Source organism: Phasianus colchicus, chromosome Z, assembly GCF_987193195.1.
Source record: "Phasianus colchicus chromosome Z, bPhaCol1.hap1.1, whole genome shotgun sequence".
Classification (NCBI taxonomy): Eukaryota; Metazoa; Chordata; class Aves; order Galliformes; family Phasianidae; genus Phasianus; species Phasianus colchicus.
The window spans coordinates 577,621-593,363 of NC_143476.1; the positions used below are offsets into that span (position 1 = coordinate 577,621).

Here is a 15,743-nt window from a genome sequence, read left to right on the forward strand (position 1 = left end):
ACAGTAGTTTTTTTAGCATGTTGCTTGTGTCACCAAACTTAACTAGAGAATTGCAGCTGTATCTGCAGTCAGATCAAGTCACTCCGGCAAAATCAAAGGGAAAGATTATGCAGCTCCCTTTGTAGCTAACCCTGGACTTCAGTATTTGCAGTCACGGGTCAAAACTCTTCGTTGTGGTTTTTTTTTTTTTTTTTGACACAACTCATTCCGAGTTGGTACATGACTGTAAGAGACGCTTTCCTTTGGCACTTAGGAGGCAGGCTCTGCTGCCAAACACTCCTGTCTGTGACTGCAGGACTTAAGAGCTTTTTGGCGCCTGGGAGAGATGTACATGTATTCTGCTGCCTGGGGCCATTTCCTGACTTACGTGTTCTTTCCTTGCCAGCAGGCTGCCAGACAACATCCCAGGAGAGTACAGGGGATAACTGCATCCTAAAGAATCCAAGATGTTACAGCCTGGGAGAAAACTCGATACCAAGGCAGGCATCAGGAGAGAAACATGGAGAGGAGAAGCAGCTGATAGATTCCAAGAGCCTGAGGAAGAGGAGATCTTTTCTCAAAACCAATTACACCTCACAGGTCACTTTCCCATTGGCTGTACCAGGCTCTCTGCAGAGCTGCTGCTCCTGGCCACCCACCCCACCGCTCCCTGCTCAGCCCTCAGACCCACCTTCTTTGGAGAAGGATGCAGAAATGGGAACACCTGCCCCCCAGACCCAGGGAGACTCTGCTGGCACAAACTCGTCCTCCGGTGCGATGGAAATGGAGCCTGACACCATGGAAACAAAGTCAGTGACTGATTTGGTGGTTTCTTCCATTTCAGCTGTTCGCTTGCAAGGTGACCAGAGGGAGGAGAGTGCAGATGTTGCTGTAGAGGTGGATAAACTCTGTCCTGCACACGCTGTACTCCCAACTTCCCTGTTCCGAGAGGAAGCCGTGCACCTTCCCCAGGAACAAAGCAGTGCTATCCAGGAGAGCCCCACAGTGAAGAGACCAAGTGACGAAAGTTGTGTGACCGCCAAAGACCAGGTAGCCCAGGCACCACTGGAAGGGCAGTGTGATGTGATGGAACCCAAGCACGAGGCTGGCAGGTTCCAAGGCCAAGAGATGGCCTGCCCTGCTGATGAATGTGCTCTGCCAGCTTCGTCTTGTAGTGCTTCGCCCCATGGGGTGGCCAAGGAGCAGGATCTGCTTCCCACAGCTTGGAAGCAAGTGGCATGTGAGGAGCCTGTCCAGGCTCCGTGTGGTGACGAAGGAAAAGATAACCTCGATGGCTGTGCTGAGAGCAGGAGTGACAGCGCCTTGTCACAGGCAAAAAGCAGACAAGCAATAAGCAAGGAGGCCTTAAAGAAGGCGCACGATAAAAATCATGCGGGTTTTCCAGATGCAAGGCAGCTGTTAGCAAATGGCAGCAGCAGTTCAGGGGTTATAGCTCACCTCTCCTGGCTCTCATTTCAGGTGAGGTCAGACCCCGTATCGCCCGGCCCATCTCAGAAGAGAGGGCACGACCCTCTAGAGCTTTTGGACTCTCAGAGGACCACTGCGTGCATGGGGGATGATACTGTCAGAAAGGAGATGCAGACATCATCAGCTACACTACCTCTTGAGAAAGAGTTGGAAAGCAAGCGTGGGGTGGTTGAAGGGGAGCCCAGAAAAGACACAGAAGATGTGGCTCATGAGCATTCTTGGCCTGTTCAGGCTCCTTTTCTTAGAGAACAGTCTGCCACAGTGGGGAAAGACACTCTCCAAACCAGAGAGCTTTCTATCTCCTCAGACCCAATTCCCTCATTGGGCTCACGGGGGAAAACAGAAGGAGACAGTGGGGATTCAAATCACTCCTTCCTCTGCTTTAATCACAAAAAGGATGAGCAGGCGGCTGCCAGGCCCATCCTGACCAGGTCTACGGGATTTTCTGTGATGAAGAAGACATCGGCACAATTTGGGATGGACAAGTGCAGCTGTCAGCTGTCCTACGTCAGCTGTTTCCATAGGCCCAATGAAGACAGAAAGCAGGAAACCACCATTCCCAAGTGCAGCATGTTTCTGCAGCCTGTCACTACTCCACCATCCACCAGCTCTGGTCTTCCTGGGACCCCTGCAGGTAGTCACCCCATTGCTTGGGACAGAGCGCTGGGCCCTGAAGTCCAAGCCCTCAGCCAACTGAAGGACCAAGCGTGGATGAGCCATGCAGATTTCCCAGGCTTCCTAGCCTACACTGCAGAGCTCCAGGAAGTTGTGGGGAACCTCTCTGGGAACCAAGCAACCCACCTGCAAGACCGATGTGCAGAGCAAAGTGCTGAGAGCAAAGATGCCCTCGGCTCGGCCTCTCAGGTCCTGCTGTCCAGCTGCAAGGAGCTTCTGAAAACAGAGCGTCCGCTTGAGGAGCTGCAGGAGGTGTTGAGGGTGACGTTTGACCACCTTGTTCAGCTGGCAGTGGCCTGCTTCCAGGTGACGCATTGCCAGCTATGCAGGCAGAGGCAGCAGGAGCTCAGGGCTGCTCTCTTGGACGTGGTGGGCACCTACTACCAGCTAGTGCAGGCTGTTCACCAGCAGCTTTGCAGGGAAGGCTGCCCAGACCTGGGTACCACGCTGCTGACACGCCAGCACACAGCCCTTACTGCTGCCATGTTTTGCCTCCTGCAGCAGTTCAGGGTCCCCCCGTTGTGACAGGGCAGTTGGTGAGTGCGGAGGAGCCTCCCCACGTTTCATTCATGTATCACTAGGCTCCCCCCACACGGGACATTTAACCCCCACAGCTCAGCAAATGGTCATGCAAGGACACCTCTGTGTGTCAAGTGACTTCCACCAACACCTGCCTAGTTCAGGGGTGGCCATGGGACAGAGCGTGTGCCACTCCAGCCTCGCTTTATCTAGTGATGTGTATACAAGCTCTCATAATGTGCAAACTCACAGAGCGCTTCATAGCTTATCTATGTAGCCTGGGATTTGTCCTTCAGCTCCCCAGCACCTTGCAGATAGCCAGTCAGATAAGTGTTGTCCTAGCCTCCTCTGTCACCTGCGGAGCACACACCCCAGGCAGGGAGGTGACCAAGCGAGCTCCAAAGGAGGGTGAGATCAGTCTGGTCCACCAAAGAGAGCTGGGCTGTTCTGCTGACTCACTGTGGTTGACCTGTGATGGAAACCACTTTGGGAAGAAGAATTATTCTGCTTCTCCTTGCAAATAGAGAGAAGGTTGTCCCAGGCTGGGGATGCAGCGCCATATCCTGTCCTCCTGCTGTAGTTTTCTGTGTGTCAGCCTTATCTATTTACAGTTGCTAATGCAGAAGAAAGTCCCTAATCAGCAGCCTCTCCCAGTGCTAGCCTTGCCACCAAATAGCTACCTAATGCTCCCTGTCTTCCAAAAAAGGGGATAAGTCTTGAAGACAGAAGTGCCAACTTTGCAGCTGTTGACATAACCCGTTATGCCAGCCTTCCTTTAAGGCACGCCACTTTTCCTGACCTTCTAATCAATAGCTGCACAAAGTGCTAGGTACCCCTAGCTAGATACGAGCTATTAGCCCTCGAACCTATCCTAATTGAGCACCTCTAGTGAATGTGTGCTTTCCAGTGCTGGAGGTGCATCCTCAGCAATCTGGTGGCAAAGAGGGTTGCAGGTCCCTGACTGCTGGCTGAGGCTGTGCAGCATCCTGTCCAGTCTGGCCTTGGGCACCACCTGGGATGGGGTATCACAGCTGCTCTGCCTAACCATGGGCAGCCTGCTGTCCTGGCTGCAAAGGCCAAGGTGCTTTCAGCCACGTGGCAGGGTAGGTGAATAGTTCACCCAAGCAGGATTTCCTGACACTTCATCACTGGCAGGTGGTTTCAGCGAGTATGTGGTGTTGCCCTGCAAATTCAGGGGCTGAATCCAGAAGTTAAAATCTTACACGGAAGCCAAAATGCTGTCCTTGGCAGAGCTGCAGTGACATCTAACTACCTACATCTAACTACAGCTGATGAGCATGGAACACGAATACAAGGAGGAAGAGCCCATAGCACGTAGTAAAGCAACAGGCACCTGCAAACACAACTGCAGCCTCTACGGGGAGGAACCACCTTCTGACAGTTTGTCTCATGAATACCAAATTCCTGGTGGTGTCAAAGACCCTAGGAGTGAAGAAGAGATGAAGATGGAAGCAAAGGTGACAGGAATTTACCTGCAAAGCCCTCTACGTCCTTCTTGGACAGTCAATGATAGTGGGTTTGGCTTTTCTGTGTGCTTGAAGGGTTTTTTAACTGACAGTGACTGAAGTAACATTATCTTACGTGCATCAGAAGTGTTCTCTGCTCAGGCCACAGTGCGTCAGTACGTGACAGTGGACAAGACATCGGTTACTGTAAGGAGGCAATAGAAATTTAAATACTTTATTTTACATAGATTGTGACCAGCATGCACAGGATTCACTACACGCTTCAGCAGCACAGCAAGACACCAAGTCTTCAATACAAGTAGGAAGAAAATATGATGTGGTGCACCTGGGCACTGTTTCTCTATTAGCTTTGGATCGCTTCCCATCCTCTGCTCACTTAGAACAGTACTGTCCTTTTCCATGGGAAGGACTGTTATTAACTGGTGTGCTCTACAATTCTTCCTATTTAATCCTGTTTTAAAAAAAAAAATAATAATAATAATCCTACCAACTCTTTGTTGATCTCAGGGCTCAGCTGGCTTCTGTTTTCTGTTCAGGGTACTAAGTCATTTCCAGCACTGTGCTGCTGAGGCAGAACCTGTCACTCTTGCCAAGGTCGGTATGTAAGTAAATTTAGGCAGAGCTGTTTTCTCTGCACACATTCACACTGGTGCCTCTGCTTGAAATATGCAGTTTGCTACTCTTGCTTGCACAGCTCCTTAACTTTCAGGAAATAAAGAGTTTTCTTGTGCGTTGTCATGCTGAGGTGTTTTCACTGATTTCTCTCCATCTGGAAGTACGTAGCCTTTTCCAGAAGAAACTCCAGCTTTCAAAGCATCTGGCCAACTTTGGGTTTTGTAGTAAGTCGATAAGACATCAAAGACTGTTGGGAACAAAAAGACTTTTAACATGGCAGTAGCAGGCACAAGGCCTGATAAAACAAATGCCTGCCGTCACAGTTTCCCCCACTACTCAGTATCATGCCTCCATTACTGATGACTCTTCAGGATGTCATAGCCTCAGCCACTTGGGCAGCGGGCAAGACACAGCTCAGCCCCTCACCTTGATTAATTGCCAGCGTCTCTGAGTAGTAGTTCTTGGAGTTCATGGATTTTACCATGTACTCACGAATTGGAAGGCGGGCTGTTTGCAAGGACTGCTCTTGTGCCCTTTGCAGGGTCAGGTTCTGCAAAGGAAGCGAGAGCAAGTTACACAACATGCACATCACAGAATCACCAAGGCTGGAAAAGACCTCCAAAATCATCCTGTCCAACAGTCCACCTATCACCAATATTTCCCACTAACCCACGTCCCTCACTACAACATCTAAACATTTCGTGAATACTTCCAGGGACAGTGGCTCCACCACCACCCTGGGCAGCTCATTCCAGTGCCTGACTGCTCTCCTGGAGAATTAATTCCTAATGTCCAACCTGAACCTCTGCTGGTGCAACTTCAGGCCACCACCTCTCATCCTATCACTAGTTCCATGGGAACAGAGACCAACCCCCACCTCAGCACAACCTCCCTTCAGGAAGCTGTAGAGAGTGATAAGATCTCCCCTGAGCCTCCTCTTCTCCTCCCTCAGCTGCTCCCCATCAGACCTTTCATAGCTCCATTGCCCTTCTCTGGACAAGCTCCAGGGTCTCAATGTCTTTAATGCAGTGTGGGACCCAACACTGAACACAGCACTTGATGAGGTGGGGCCTCACCAGGGCTGAGTATAGAGGTCTGATCACCTCCTCCTCCTGCTGGCTGCACTACTTCTAGTACAAGCCAGGACGCCATTGGCCTTCTTGACCACCTGGGCACACTGCTGGCTAATGTTCAGCTGAATGCCAGCTGAAGTTCCTAGATCATTCTCTTCCATCAGCTTGCCAGCTGCTTTGCCCCAGGCTCGTAGCACTGCCTGGGCTTGTTGCTGCCAAAGCACAGGTCCTGGCATTTGGTCTTGCTGAACTTCATCCCACTGGCTTCAGCCCAGCCTGTCCAGATCCCTCTGGAGGGCCTTCCTATCCCCAGGCAGATCCACATTTCCCTGCAGCTGGGTGTCACCTGCAAACGTACTGAGGATGCACTCAATGCCCTCATTGCTAAAGGTACTGAACAGGACAGGCCCCAGTACCAACCCCTGGGGAACACCACTGCTGACAGGACACTGAATGGCACTCCATTCACCACCACTCTCTGGTCCCAACCCTCCAGCCACTTCTTTACCTAGCCAAGATTGCACCTGTCCAAGCCACGGGCTGCCAGCTTCTGCAGAATGCTGTGGGAGACAGTGTCAAAGGCTATGCTGAAGTCTACGTAGACCACGTCAACAACCTTTCCCACGCCCACCAGGCAGGCCACTCGATTGTAAAAGATCAGGTTGGTCAAGGAGGACCTGCCTTTCATGAGCCCATGCTGGCTGGGCCCAATCCCCCAAGCCGTCCCGCACACTGTGTGATCTCCCTTGAGACAACCTGCTCCATAACCTTCCCCAGCACCGAGGTCAGGCTGACAGGTCTGTAGTTCCCAGATCCACCTTATGACCCTTCCTGTAGATGGGAGTCACGCTGGCAAGCCTCCGACCCTCCGGGACCTCTCTGGTTGACCAGGAACTCCGACATGTGATGGAAAGCAGCACAGCAATCACCTCCACCGCTCCCTCTGCACCCTTGGGTGGATCCCATCCGGCCCCGTGGACTTGTGGCAGTCCAGGTGGAGTAGTAGGTCTCCCACTGCTTCCTCCTGAATCCACCGTTTCCTCCTGAATTGCGGGGGTTTCTTCTGCTCGCCATCCAAGACTTCCAGGTCAGGGGGTAGAGGACCCCACAGATGATCGACAGATGCAAAGAAGGCACTGAGAAACTCAGCCTCTTCCTTATCCTCAGTGCTCACATTCCCCTCCGCAGCCAGCAGAGGATGGAGATTCTCCTTGGTCCTCCTCTTACTGTTAACAAACTCGCAAAAAAGATTTTCATTTTCTTTTATCCCAATGGCCATGCTGAGTTCAAGCTGCGCTTCTGCCTTTCTGATTTTCTCCCTGCACATCCTAACAACTTCTCTGCACTCTCCCCAAGGTGTCCATCCCTTCTTCCACAAGAGGAAGATTCTTTTCCTCCTGGAGCCTCAGGAAAAGCTCCCCTGTTCATCCACACCGGTCTTCCTTGCCAGCTCATCTCACGGCACAGTAGGAGAGCCTGCTCCTTTAAAGACTTTGTCCTTGAGGAGCACCCTTCCTGGACCCCTCTATCCTCCAGGACTGAATCCCAAGGAACTCTCCTTATAGTGTCCTGAACATTCAAAGTCCGCCCTCCAGAAGTCCAAGGCAGCAGTTCTGCTGTCCCCTTTCTTGGCTCCACCATCAATAACTCTACCATTTCATGGCCACCCTAACCTTAACCCTCCCTCTGTCCAAGACAGCTCCTGACCTCCACATCTCCCCACCAGTTCTCTGCTTGTGAATAGCAGGTCTAGTGGGGCACCTCCTCTGGTAGTCTCTCTCACCAGCTGCAAAAGGAAGTTATCATCTACCACACACTCTAGAAACCTCCCAGACAGCTTCTTCCACGTTGTGTTGTATTTCCAGCATGTCTGAGGGAAGGTGAAGTCCCCCACGAAACAAGGGCTGGCGACCGCGCAGCCTCTGTCAGCTGTTTGCAGAACGCCTCAAGTCTCTTCATCCTGGTTAGGTGGTCTATAACAGACCCCCACCAGGATGTCTGCTTCGTTGGCCCTTCCCTTGATCCTTACCCATTGGGACTCAATCCTGCCAGCCCGGAGCTCAACAACATCAAAGCGCTCTCTAACACAGAGAACCACACCACTGCCCCTGCCCTTCCTTGCCTGTCTCTTCTGAAGAGCTTACAGCCATCCACGGCAGTACTCCAGTTGTGGGAGTGATCCCATCCTGCTTCTGTAATGGCAACTAAGTCATAGTTTGCCTGCCACAGAATGGCCTCCAGCTCCTCCTGCTTGTTGCCCACGATGATGTGCTGGTGTAGATGCAAATCCATAGCATGCACATCACTTGTGGAACATGCAGCTATGAGCCTGGAAACTGTAGAAGGGTTGATTTCACCCAGGCTGTTCTGGTCCCAGCCTGGTGCTGGAGCCAAGCAGAACCTTGGGGTTCTGTGGGAAAATGGATAGTGACACAACAGCAATGCTTCAAAGCTGCAACAGTGAGTGCTGCCACTGGGATGTCTCTGCTCTCAGACAAGAGTGAGGCAGACCAGACCTTCTGGTTTCAACAGCTTTGAACCCACCTTATGTATACTTTCATCCACCAGGCCTCCGAGGACGTACACTTTTTTGGGATCAATATCTTCAAGGACTAGAAGAAGATAAGCACATGCTCATCACTATGCAACAGTAAAATCATGCACTGCACCATTCTTCAGGAAAGGCCCATCTTACACAAGGAAGCCCAAGCCGCAGTCACCCTTCACCCTGCCTGCAAAAAGCTGAGGCTTCTAAGGCAGGAGCATCTGCCTGAATCTGCTGGCAGCGTGACAAGGGGAGAGCGTGATGCAAGAGAAACTCCTAAAAATAAAGTCTTGAGGATCAATCTTTGCCTCCATTCTGCTTAGGCAAGTACAACACTTACCGTTCTCAGAGTCAGGAGTGAGATAAACAATTGCATCCAGAGGGAACAGATCCAGGTAGCTTTCTTGAGTTGTATCCATCTGAAAAACACAACACAGTGAGAAAAGCCCACGAGCTGCTGTCCATCTGCCACCTGTCCCTGGGCAAACAGAAGCACGCCAGAACCAACAGCACTGCTTCAATTCAGTTCAATGCCTACAGATAAAGGCAGAATAGTGGAACTGAGATGCCTCTTTATTTATTTATTTATTTTTAAATTGAGAACAAATAGCTTAAGAACCATTAAATTCTCTTGTGAAAATCTCTAGAACGTGCTTTTAGGTAGTTACTGCTTATCTTCTTTTAAATGAGACTGCAATACCCGAGAGACTGGAGTCATTAAGGCTGGAGAAGTGGAGTCGCCGAGCCCCATCTCAGCCTCCCCGCCGTGCCAACGCCCTTACCAGGTATCCGGAGAAGCCGTCGTTCATGCGGAGGCACTCGCGGTGGATAGGCGATCCCGGCACCAATTCGGTCAGGCAAAGCCAGAAGGGCCGCTCGGCCCGCCTGTTAGCGCCGTACAGCCGGCGGATCTGCGCGGCCAGCCGGCTCGTCTCCTTCCGACAGAGCGGAGCGCCGCGTCACGGCGGCCCCGGAGCGCAGCGACCGAGCGGAGCGCAGCGCCGCGCCGCACCGCGGGGCTTTCCGTGCGCAGGGAGCGGCGGGCCGGCACTTACCTTGGGCGTCATGCGGTCGGCCACGCCGAGATCCACGCACAGCCGCGGGCCCGCCGCGCGGGCATCCAGGAGCCGCTCCTCCGCCGCGGCTCTGCCGCGCTGCCGGGCGGCTCCTGCGGGGCACAGCGCGGAGGGCAGCCCTGCCCCGCTCAGCCCCGCTCAGCCCAGCCCTGCCCGACCCCGCACCCCGTGCCGCCCCCACCTCGACCCTCGGGGCGCCGCGCTCTGTTCCGCTCCCGCTCCTGCGGCCGCCGCCGTCGCCGCGCCGCCAACACGCGCTCCCAGCGCCTCCGCTTCCGCAGGACGTTCCTCTGCGGGGCGGCGCGGCGCGGTCAGGCTCGGGGAGGTTGCCGGCACCGCGGCCGCGCTGCCCCGCTCCGCCCCGCACGCACCGAGCACGGAGCCTCGCCGGATCCCGTCGGCCCGAGCCGCAGCAGCGCGAGCGCCCCGCGTGCCGCTTCCACCTCCGCTTCCACCTCCGCTTCCACCTCCACCGGCGCGGGTTCTCCTGCCGCGCTACCGCCCTCCATCGCCGCCGCGGGACGGGGAGGGGCGGGGCGGGGCGGAGCCGAGCCGGCTACAGCCTCCCGGTTCGGCCCCCAGCTGCTCTCCGCGGTGGCGACGGAGGACGGCCATGAGCGGCTCCCGCCTGCTGCGCGGCCTGCCCGTGAGTAGGGGAACCGACCGACAGACACACAGACCGACGGATCGACCGACTGACCCCGCCGCGGGGCCGTTTCCTCCCTCTGTTCTGCGGCCGTGCTGTGTGTGTGTGTGCGTGTGTATGTGTGCAGCTATGGGCCGCCTCCCGCGGGCTGTGCTGCAAAGCCCCGGCGCTGCTCGGTGCGCAGGAAAAGCCCTCCGGCCCCGCGCCGTGCTTTGGTTCGGCTGTGCTGCCTTCCTGCTTAGCGCTGCCATCCTGGGTCGGTTCTCCTGCGCTGCCGTCCCGTTGCGCGCACGGACGCTGACCTCGCTCTGCTCTTTGGTTGTCCCCGTTACTCATTGACGCTGTTGGCAGGACACGGACGTTTCTGGAACGGCCCTGGGCTGGCACCCAACTGCACCCACGGCTGCGCGGCCAGCAGGGCTCGTAGCCATCAAACACCACCGCGTGTCTGCACGGACTGCAGGAGGCGGCTCGTGTGAGCACCGAGCCTTTCCCAGTGGCTTTGGTGTGTCAGTGGTATTCGTTTTACTTCGGTGGCCCGAATCTGGAGCTGCTTCCCCTCCTGCAGGAGGGAGGCTTGCTTTCTTGGAGTGAGGTGGATCAGAAAAGAGGAAAAAAAAAAAAAATCCTGAATGCTGTAGCGCTGTCAGCTACTGAGGAAGGAAAATTTCTTAGGGTTCTGGTTCAGCGGTGGTGCAGAGTGAAAGCCCGCAATCAGCCAGGACTGCATGGCACAGCAGCCCCAGCCCACTCTCTGACATGGGCATGCAGGATGCAGGCGAGGCTCCCGCAGGCCCGATGTCCACCCTGCAGCACAGTGCGAGGCCAGAAGCAAGGCTGGGTTTTCTTTCCCATGTGCCAGCTGCCCTGCCAGCAGAGCACAGAAGGATGCAGGCACCCACAAGTCCTGCCACAGCAGCTGAGAAACAGTCCTCCCCGACCCCCAGGGTGACAGATGTGCTTTCACCTAACACACTTCCCTCCTTCCTCTCCCAGCAGCATCTGCCTCTCCTGGCCTCCAGGGGACTCCTGAGGAGGCCCCACGTGGCTGCCCAGCGCCATGCGTACAGCACCACGGAAGACAGCTCTGTCAGACCTATTGGGCGATACCCGGTGCCAAATAAGAAGGACATGCCATATGATATCGTGGAGCTCATGGAGGAAGTGGAAGTGAAGGTAAAAAGCTCTCATGCGAAATTGTGTCAGTGGCAAACATCCATTGACATACGTTGTCGGAGACCAATGCTGGGCCGCTTACATGCTGTGTCTTAGCTTTGTTGCAGCTGCAGCAATCTTTGCATGTGAGCAAAAGTCAAATGCAGTGTAGTGAGGAAGGGTCAGCACAGACTTCGGATGCACTGAAGGTTCAGAACAGAGCTGTGGATAGGAGCAAATCAGCACAGAAGATTTGGGATTCCAAACAGTGCTGCCAAGAGATTCCTAGACAAACCATTCAGCCATGGATTTAAGGGAAGGAGCCTCCTCATAGTTAATTAGTAATTAGCACAGGTGTGAGACAGGAGGAATGCACTGGCACCTGTTTGTGAGAGGAGGCTGCTGGAGGAGCCTGTTTCACTTGAGCTAGGCTGTCTTTTCAGAACACCTTCCAAACAGCAGCCCGTAGGCTGGCAGGGCCTGCAGACAAATGGAGTAATCACAACAAAAGTGGAATTTGCAGAATTGCAGTGGAATCTCACAGTGCCTGGCAATCAGGCACTGAGGGGTGACTGAAATCCTGTATTGAGTGCAACAGCACTGTGCCAGCATACACCTTCAGGGTGTGCTTGTACCTCAGACAATGTGCTCTTTGTCTTGGGTTGACTGTCTCACATCCCACAAACATGAAAGGAGGAGGAGAGCTCTGGGAACTTTCTGTTGGTCAAAGGGTTGTAGCAGCTGTTGTGCAGAGTTGGAGCAAATGACAACCGTTCTCTTTGGAAGGAATTTTGTCATGATGCCTGAGGGCAGTATGACTGTGGTCATTGCTGGCATGGCTGAAGTGATCATGGCTGCAAGAAACTGCAGCAGTGCTTAATTAAGGACAATATCATCGCATGATTTTTAGTCATATGTACAAATAGGCTCAAAGCCCAAGGAGACTGGGTCTGTGGAGATTCCCTAGGGCTGCTGTGCAAACTACTTGTTCTCTAAGCCTAATGTGTGAATGTGGCCTGCTGTGCTCCGTGTTAAGTTGCAGCTCTTGACTGGTTTCTCCTTTTCCTTGAACAGACTGGATTTCTGCCCAACGTGTTCAAAGCCATGTCTCACCGACCTGCTGAATTCAGAGCATTTTTTGCTTATTACAATGTGATCATGAACAAAGAGACAGGTAAACCATACACAATCACCCCAATATTGCCCTTTCCTCTACAGATGTATAAAATGCTAGGACCAACTTCTCTGACATCCTCAGGTTTATTTCCTCACCATCCCTTACCCAGCTCACAGCTCATGGTTAAGAAGCAGCCCATGAGAATAGCTGAGCTACCTCATTACACTGTGCTCTGTGTCACAACAAAGGAAGGACAGGCTGCTTCCTGAGGGAAAGTGGGTCAGGAGCTGAGGGCAGGCACAGGCATCAGAAATATTGCTGCGGTTTCACACTGCTTGAGCAAAGTGAGCAAAGTAGGTCTGCCTGTGCTGAGCGTGGTCTGCCAACAGTCCAGATTTCCTAGGCAAGGCCACAGTGTCTGGTCCAAGTTCCACATCAGCATGGTTACACAGCCAGGCACTGCAGCCATGCAGCTTGGGCTAAGGCTCTAACACAGAGACAGCTCCCGAGGGAGGGAGATGTTCCAAAGCTATTGCTCAGGCTTCCTCCAGCTCTTTCTTCATGATAAACCTTACCTGTGAGCTTGCCACGACCCAGATGCAAAAGTCATTAGAAGGTATGCTTGCTGGGTCCTGATAGGCTCTGCTGTGGGTATGATTCCAAATGCAGGTAGTCCTCCGTATCCTGCAGACACAGAAAGAAGACTGTACTGCTTCCATATACATGGGCATCTATACATCACGTCTTTAGAAACTGAAGGAACTGGGGATGTTCAGTCTGGGGAAGAGGAGGCTGAGAGGAGACCTTATTGCTCTCTCCCTGAATATCTGAAAGGTGCTTACAGTAGAGCAGGGCTGGTCTCTTCTCACTGGTAACAGGTGGCAGGACGAGGGGAAATGACCTCAAGTTGTGCCAGGGTAAGTTTAGATTGGGTATCAGGAGACACTTCTTTGCAGAAAGGGTTGTTAAGCACTGCCATGCCCTGCCCATGGAGATGGTTGAGTCACCATTCCTGGATGTGTTTAAAATCCATCTGGATGTGGTGCTCAGGGATATGACTTAGCGGATTTTGTTGTAGTATGGCTAGGTTGTGGTTGGACTTGATCTTGAAGGTCTTTTCCAACCTGAGTGATTGTATGATTCGGGTGGCCTCCAGGCATCCCTTGAGTGCGGAAGTGAGATGGGTTGCAGCAGTGCATCTGGGGAAAGCTTCATTCAGGGAATGTTGCAGTGTTCAAGCCTTTGAGAAAACAGTTGAAGACTGCTTGTTCCTCCCTCCTGCTTCCTGTGCTGTGGGGCACTGAGCAGCTGGTTCTCATTGCTTTTGTTGTAAGGGTCTTACATCAGTAAGATCTGGGTTTTGTAAAACAAGCTGCTGAGCAGACTGCTCCTTAGCCTTAAAGTAGATGAGAGCTTGCAGGGAGAGTCCTTGTGGGCAGCAAAGTGCAACTTTATGTTTCTCTTACTGTGATACACACAGTCTGTGCATGAAGGTTTCTGCTCTGCTTGCACTGCTGGAGTGAAGCCCTAGCTATACTTTTTTCTGCTCTCATTCCTGTGCTGCTTTTTTGATTGACTCTGGACAGTCACTTGTAACTCCCTGGCATCACACCCTTTTCAGCACTTATCCTGAAGCATCACGGAGTTGCCACTTTCTATAACTGAACTGCCTCAGAGCAAGAAGTTCTCTTCCCCTAAAAGGTTTTAGTAGTATTTTTCATGTCCTAGAAGATGCTTGTCCTGTGCAAATATTTGCCCTTCAGTGTGAACTGTGGTTTCTAAAAATACTGTTTCTAATGATCTGATAAAAAGGCAGAGTATAAGAGCTGACATCTAGATAAAGTAAGTTCCTCAGGTGCTATGGACAGTCTTGTTGTGAAGCTATTTGTGAAAATGATTAGTACTGATTCCAAGTATAACAAAGCACAGCCATGTTCTCCAGAGATTCTTTGGAGAATCACTGAAAAAGCTGTGATTCATCTGTGTGTGGTCACTAGAAGTTCTCAGAGGCACGGTCCTAGGGTACCTCATTGCTCCTGTATGCTTCCTCCTCTCTGCCTTCAAAAGCTGCAGTGTTTTCTTGCTTGGAACATGATTTTAGAACACTGCAGTCTTCTGTAATGGCAGATGAACAGACTGCTTGCCACCAGCCACATGTACATGAGGCATGTATAGGGAGTTACAGAGCTTCAGCCTGACGAGCAAGTAATTCTGCTCCTCTGAGTTCTCATGTTGCGTAGAGTCATTATGACCCTAATGTGTCCCTTATCCTAGCGAGGTGCCTCCCAGACAGCGATCCAAGTTAACTGATTGTCTAGATGTCCACGAGGATCTGTGGTTGCAGTCTCCTTGCGTGCTTTAAGGAACTCTGGCCGTAGTGCCTGCTGCCTGTCCCCCAAGACCTGTATTCTGTGTTGCTCCAGCAGTACTTACTGTTTTTGCTAACAGCGTGTGCTAAATCCTTTTCTGTCCCTGTAGGGAGACTCAGCAAAGCGGACAAGGAGCTCATCATTGTGGCCACGAGTGCTGTGAACAGATGTCCCTACTGTGTGGTCGCACACGGGGCGCTTCATCGGATATATTCCAAGCAGCCAACGCTGGCTGACCAGGTCAGTGGAGCACGGTCCTTCTGGGGAGTAGGGGTGATGTTCTCAAACGTATCTGTCTCCTCACTTCAAGCTGTGACCATTAAGTCTGCGTGGTGAGAGCAGAGAGAATCACAGAGTTATTAGGGTCGGAAAAGGCCACTGAGATCACGGAGTCCAGCTGCCAGCCCATCCCCACCATTCCTCAGTGCCACAGTTCCTGAGCACCTCTCAGGGGGATGACACTGACTCCAGCACGTCCTAGGGCTCCTTTGGAGAAGAAATTCTCCCTGATGCCCACAGAGGGACCGATGCTGGCCGTGCTCTCCCATTTCACTGCGCTCTCTGCCTCTTCTCAGGTCGTCGTCAATTGGAAGCTGGCGGACCTGAGCAACCGGGACCTGGCGATGTTGGAGTTCGCTCTTGCAGTGTGTCGTGCAGATAACATCACGGAGGAACACTTCCAGAAGCTGGAAGCGCACGGATTTGACCGCGAAGACGCGTGGGACATCGCCACCATCACCGCCTTTTTTGCCATGTCCAATCGCATCGCCCATTTTGTCGATTTGCGTCCCAACAAGGAGTTCTACAACATGGGCAGGACGCCTCGCGAGGCGGGCAGGGACGGCGCCTGATGTTTGTGTTGCGGCAGAAGTTCTCGCGCGTTGTTTTGAACGTATAAAAACGATGAATCCCGACGCCGGCCGCGAGCCTCGCTTTCTCTTCAGCGTCGGAGCGCGGGGCGGGCTTCAGCCCGCTCCGGGTGACCCACGTGCGGCGCGC

General features: G+C 53.0%; 3 protein-coding genes across 4 annotated transcripts in view; 2 read left to right on the forward strand and 1 right to left on the reverse strand.

The window, feature by feature from the left end:
• The window catches only part of FRMPD1 (FERM and PDZ domain containing 1), a 31,210-nt gene extending 26,856 nt beyond the window's left edge, over window positions 1-4,354 (forward strand). For both annotated transcript variants that reach the window (XM_031609552.2, XM_090132502.1), the window contains exon 16: window positions 386-4,354. In XM_031609552.2, coding sequence (XP_031465412.2) covers window positions 386-2,667 — 2,282 coding nt within the window. In that variant the 3' untranslated portion in view covers window positions 2,668-4,354. The remainder of the gene's footprint in view (window positions 1-385) is intronic.
• A 5-nt stretch (window positions 4,355-4,359) lies between these two features.
• Window positions 4,360-9,966, reverse strand: TRMT10B (tRNA methyltransferase 10B). The gene is made up of 8 exons (XM_090132507.1): window positions 9,829-9,966; window positions 9,639-9,747; window positions 9,437-9,549; window positions 9,164-9,316; window positions 8,722-8,800; window positions 8,381-8,448; window positions 5,190-5,313; window positions 4,360-5,010 (listed from the first exon to the last, which is right to left on the reverse strand). Exons 1-8 carry the CDS (start codon window positions 9,964-9,966, stop codon window positions 4,847-4,849), a joined length of 948 nt encoding a protein of 315 aa, XP_089988633.1. The 3' UTR covers window positions 4,360-4,846.
• Window positions 9,189-15,658, forward strand: LOC149912148 (uncharacterized). The gene is made up of 5 exons (XM_090130906.1): window positions 9,189-10,103; window positions 11,100-11,279; window positions 12,333-12,432; window positions 14,854-14,984; window positions 15,320-15,658. Exons 1-5 carry the CDS (start codon window positions 9,189-9,191, stop codon window positions 15,593-15,595), a joined length of 1,602 nt encoding a protein of 533 aa, XP_089987032.1. The 3' UTR covers window positions 15,596-15,658.
• Window positions 15,659-15,743: the final 85 nt, after the last annotated feature.

Coding starts and splice junctions, on each gene's coding strand:
- TRMT10B (XM_090132507.1), bottom strand. CDS start 9,966: ATGGAGGGCGGTAGCGCGGCAGGAGAACCCGCGCCGGTGGAGGTGGAA. Junction 8,449..8,721: donor CACTCCTGACTCTGAGAACG/GTAAGTGTTGTA, acceptor ATCTTCTTCTAG/TCCTTGAAGATATTGATCCC. Junction 5,011..5,189: donor GACGCTGGCAATTAATCAAG/GTGAGGGGCTGA, acceptor TGTTCCCAACAG/TCTTTGATGTCTTATCGACT.
- LOC149912148 (XM_090130906.1), top strand. CDS start 9,189: ATGCGGAGGCACTCGCGGTGGATAGGCGATCCCGGCACCAATTCGGTC. Junction 11,280..12,332: donor TGGAGGAAGTGGAAGTGAAG/GTAAAAAGCTCT, acceptor TTCCTTGAACAG/ACTGGATTTCTGCCCAACGT. Junction 12,433..14,853: donor GATCATGAACAAAGAGACAG/GTAAACCATACA, acceptor CTGTCCCTGTAG/GGAGACTCAGCAAAGCGGAC.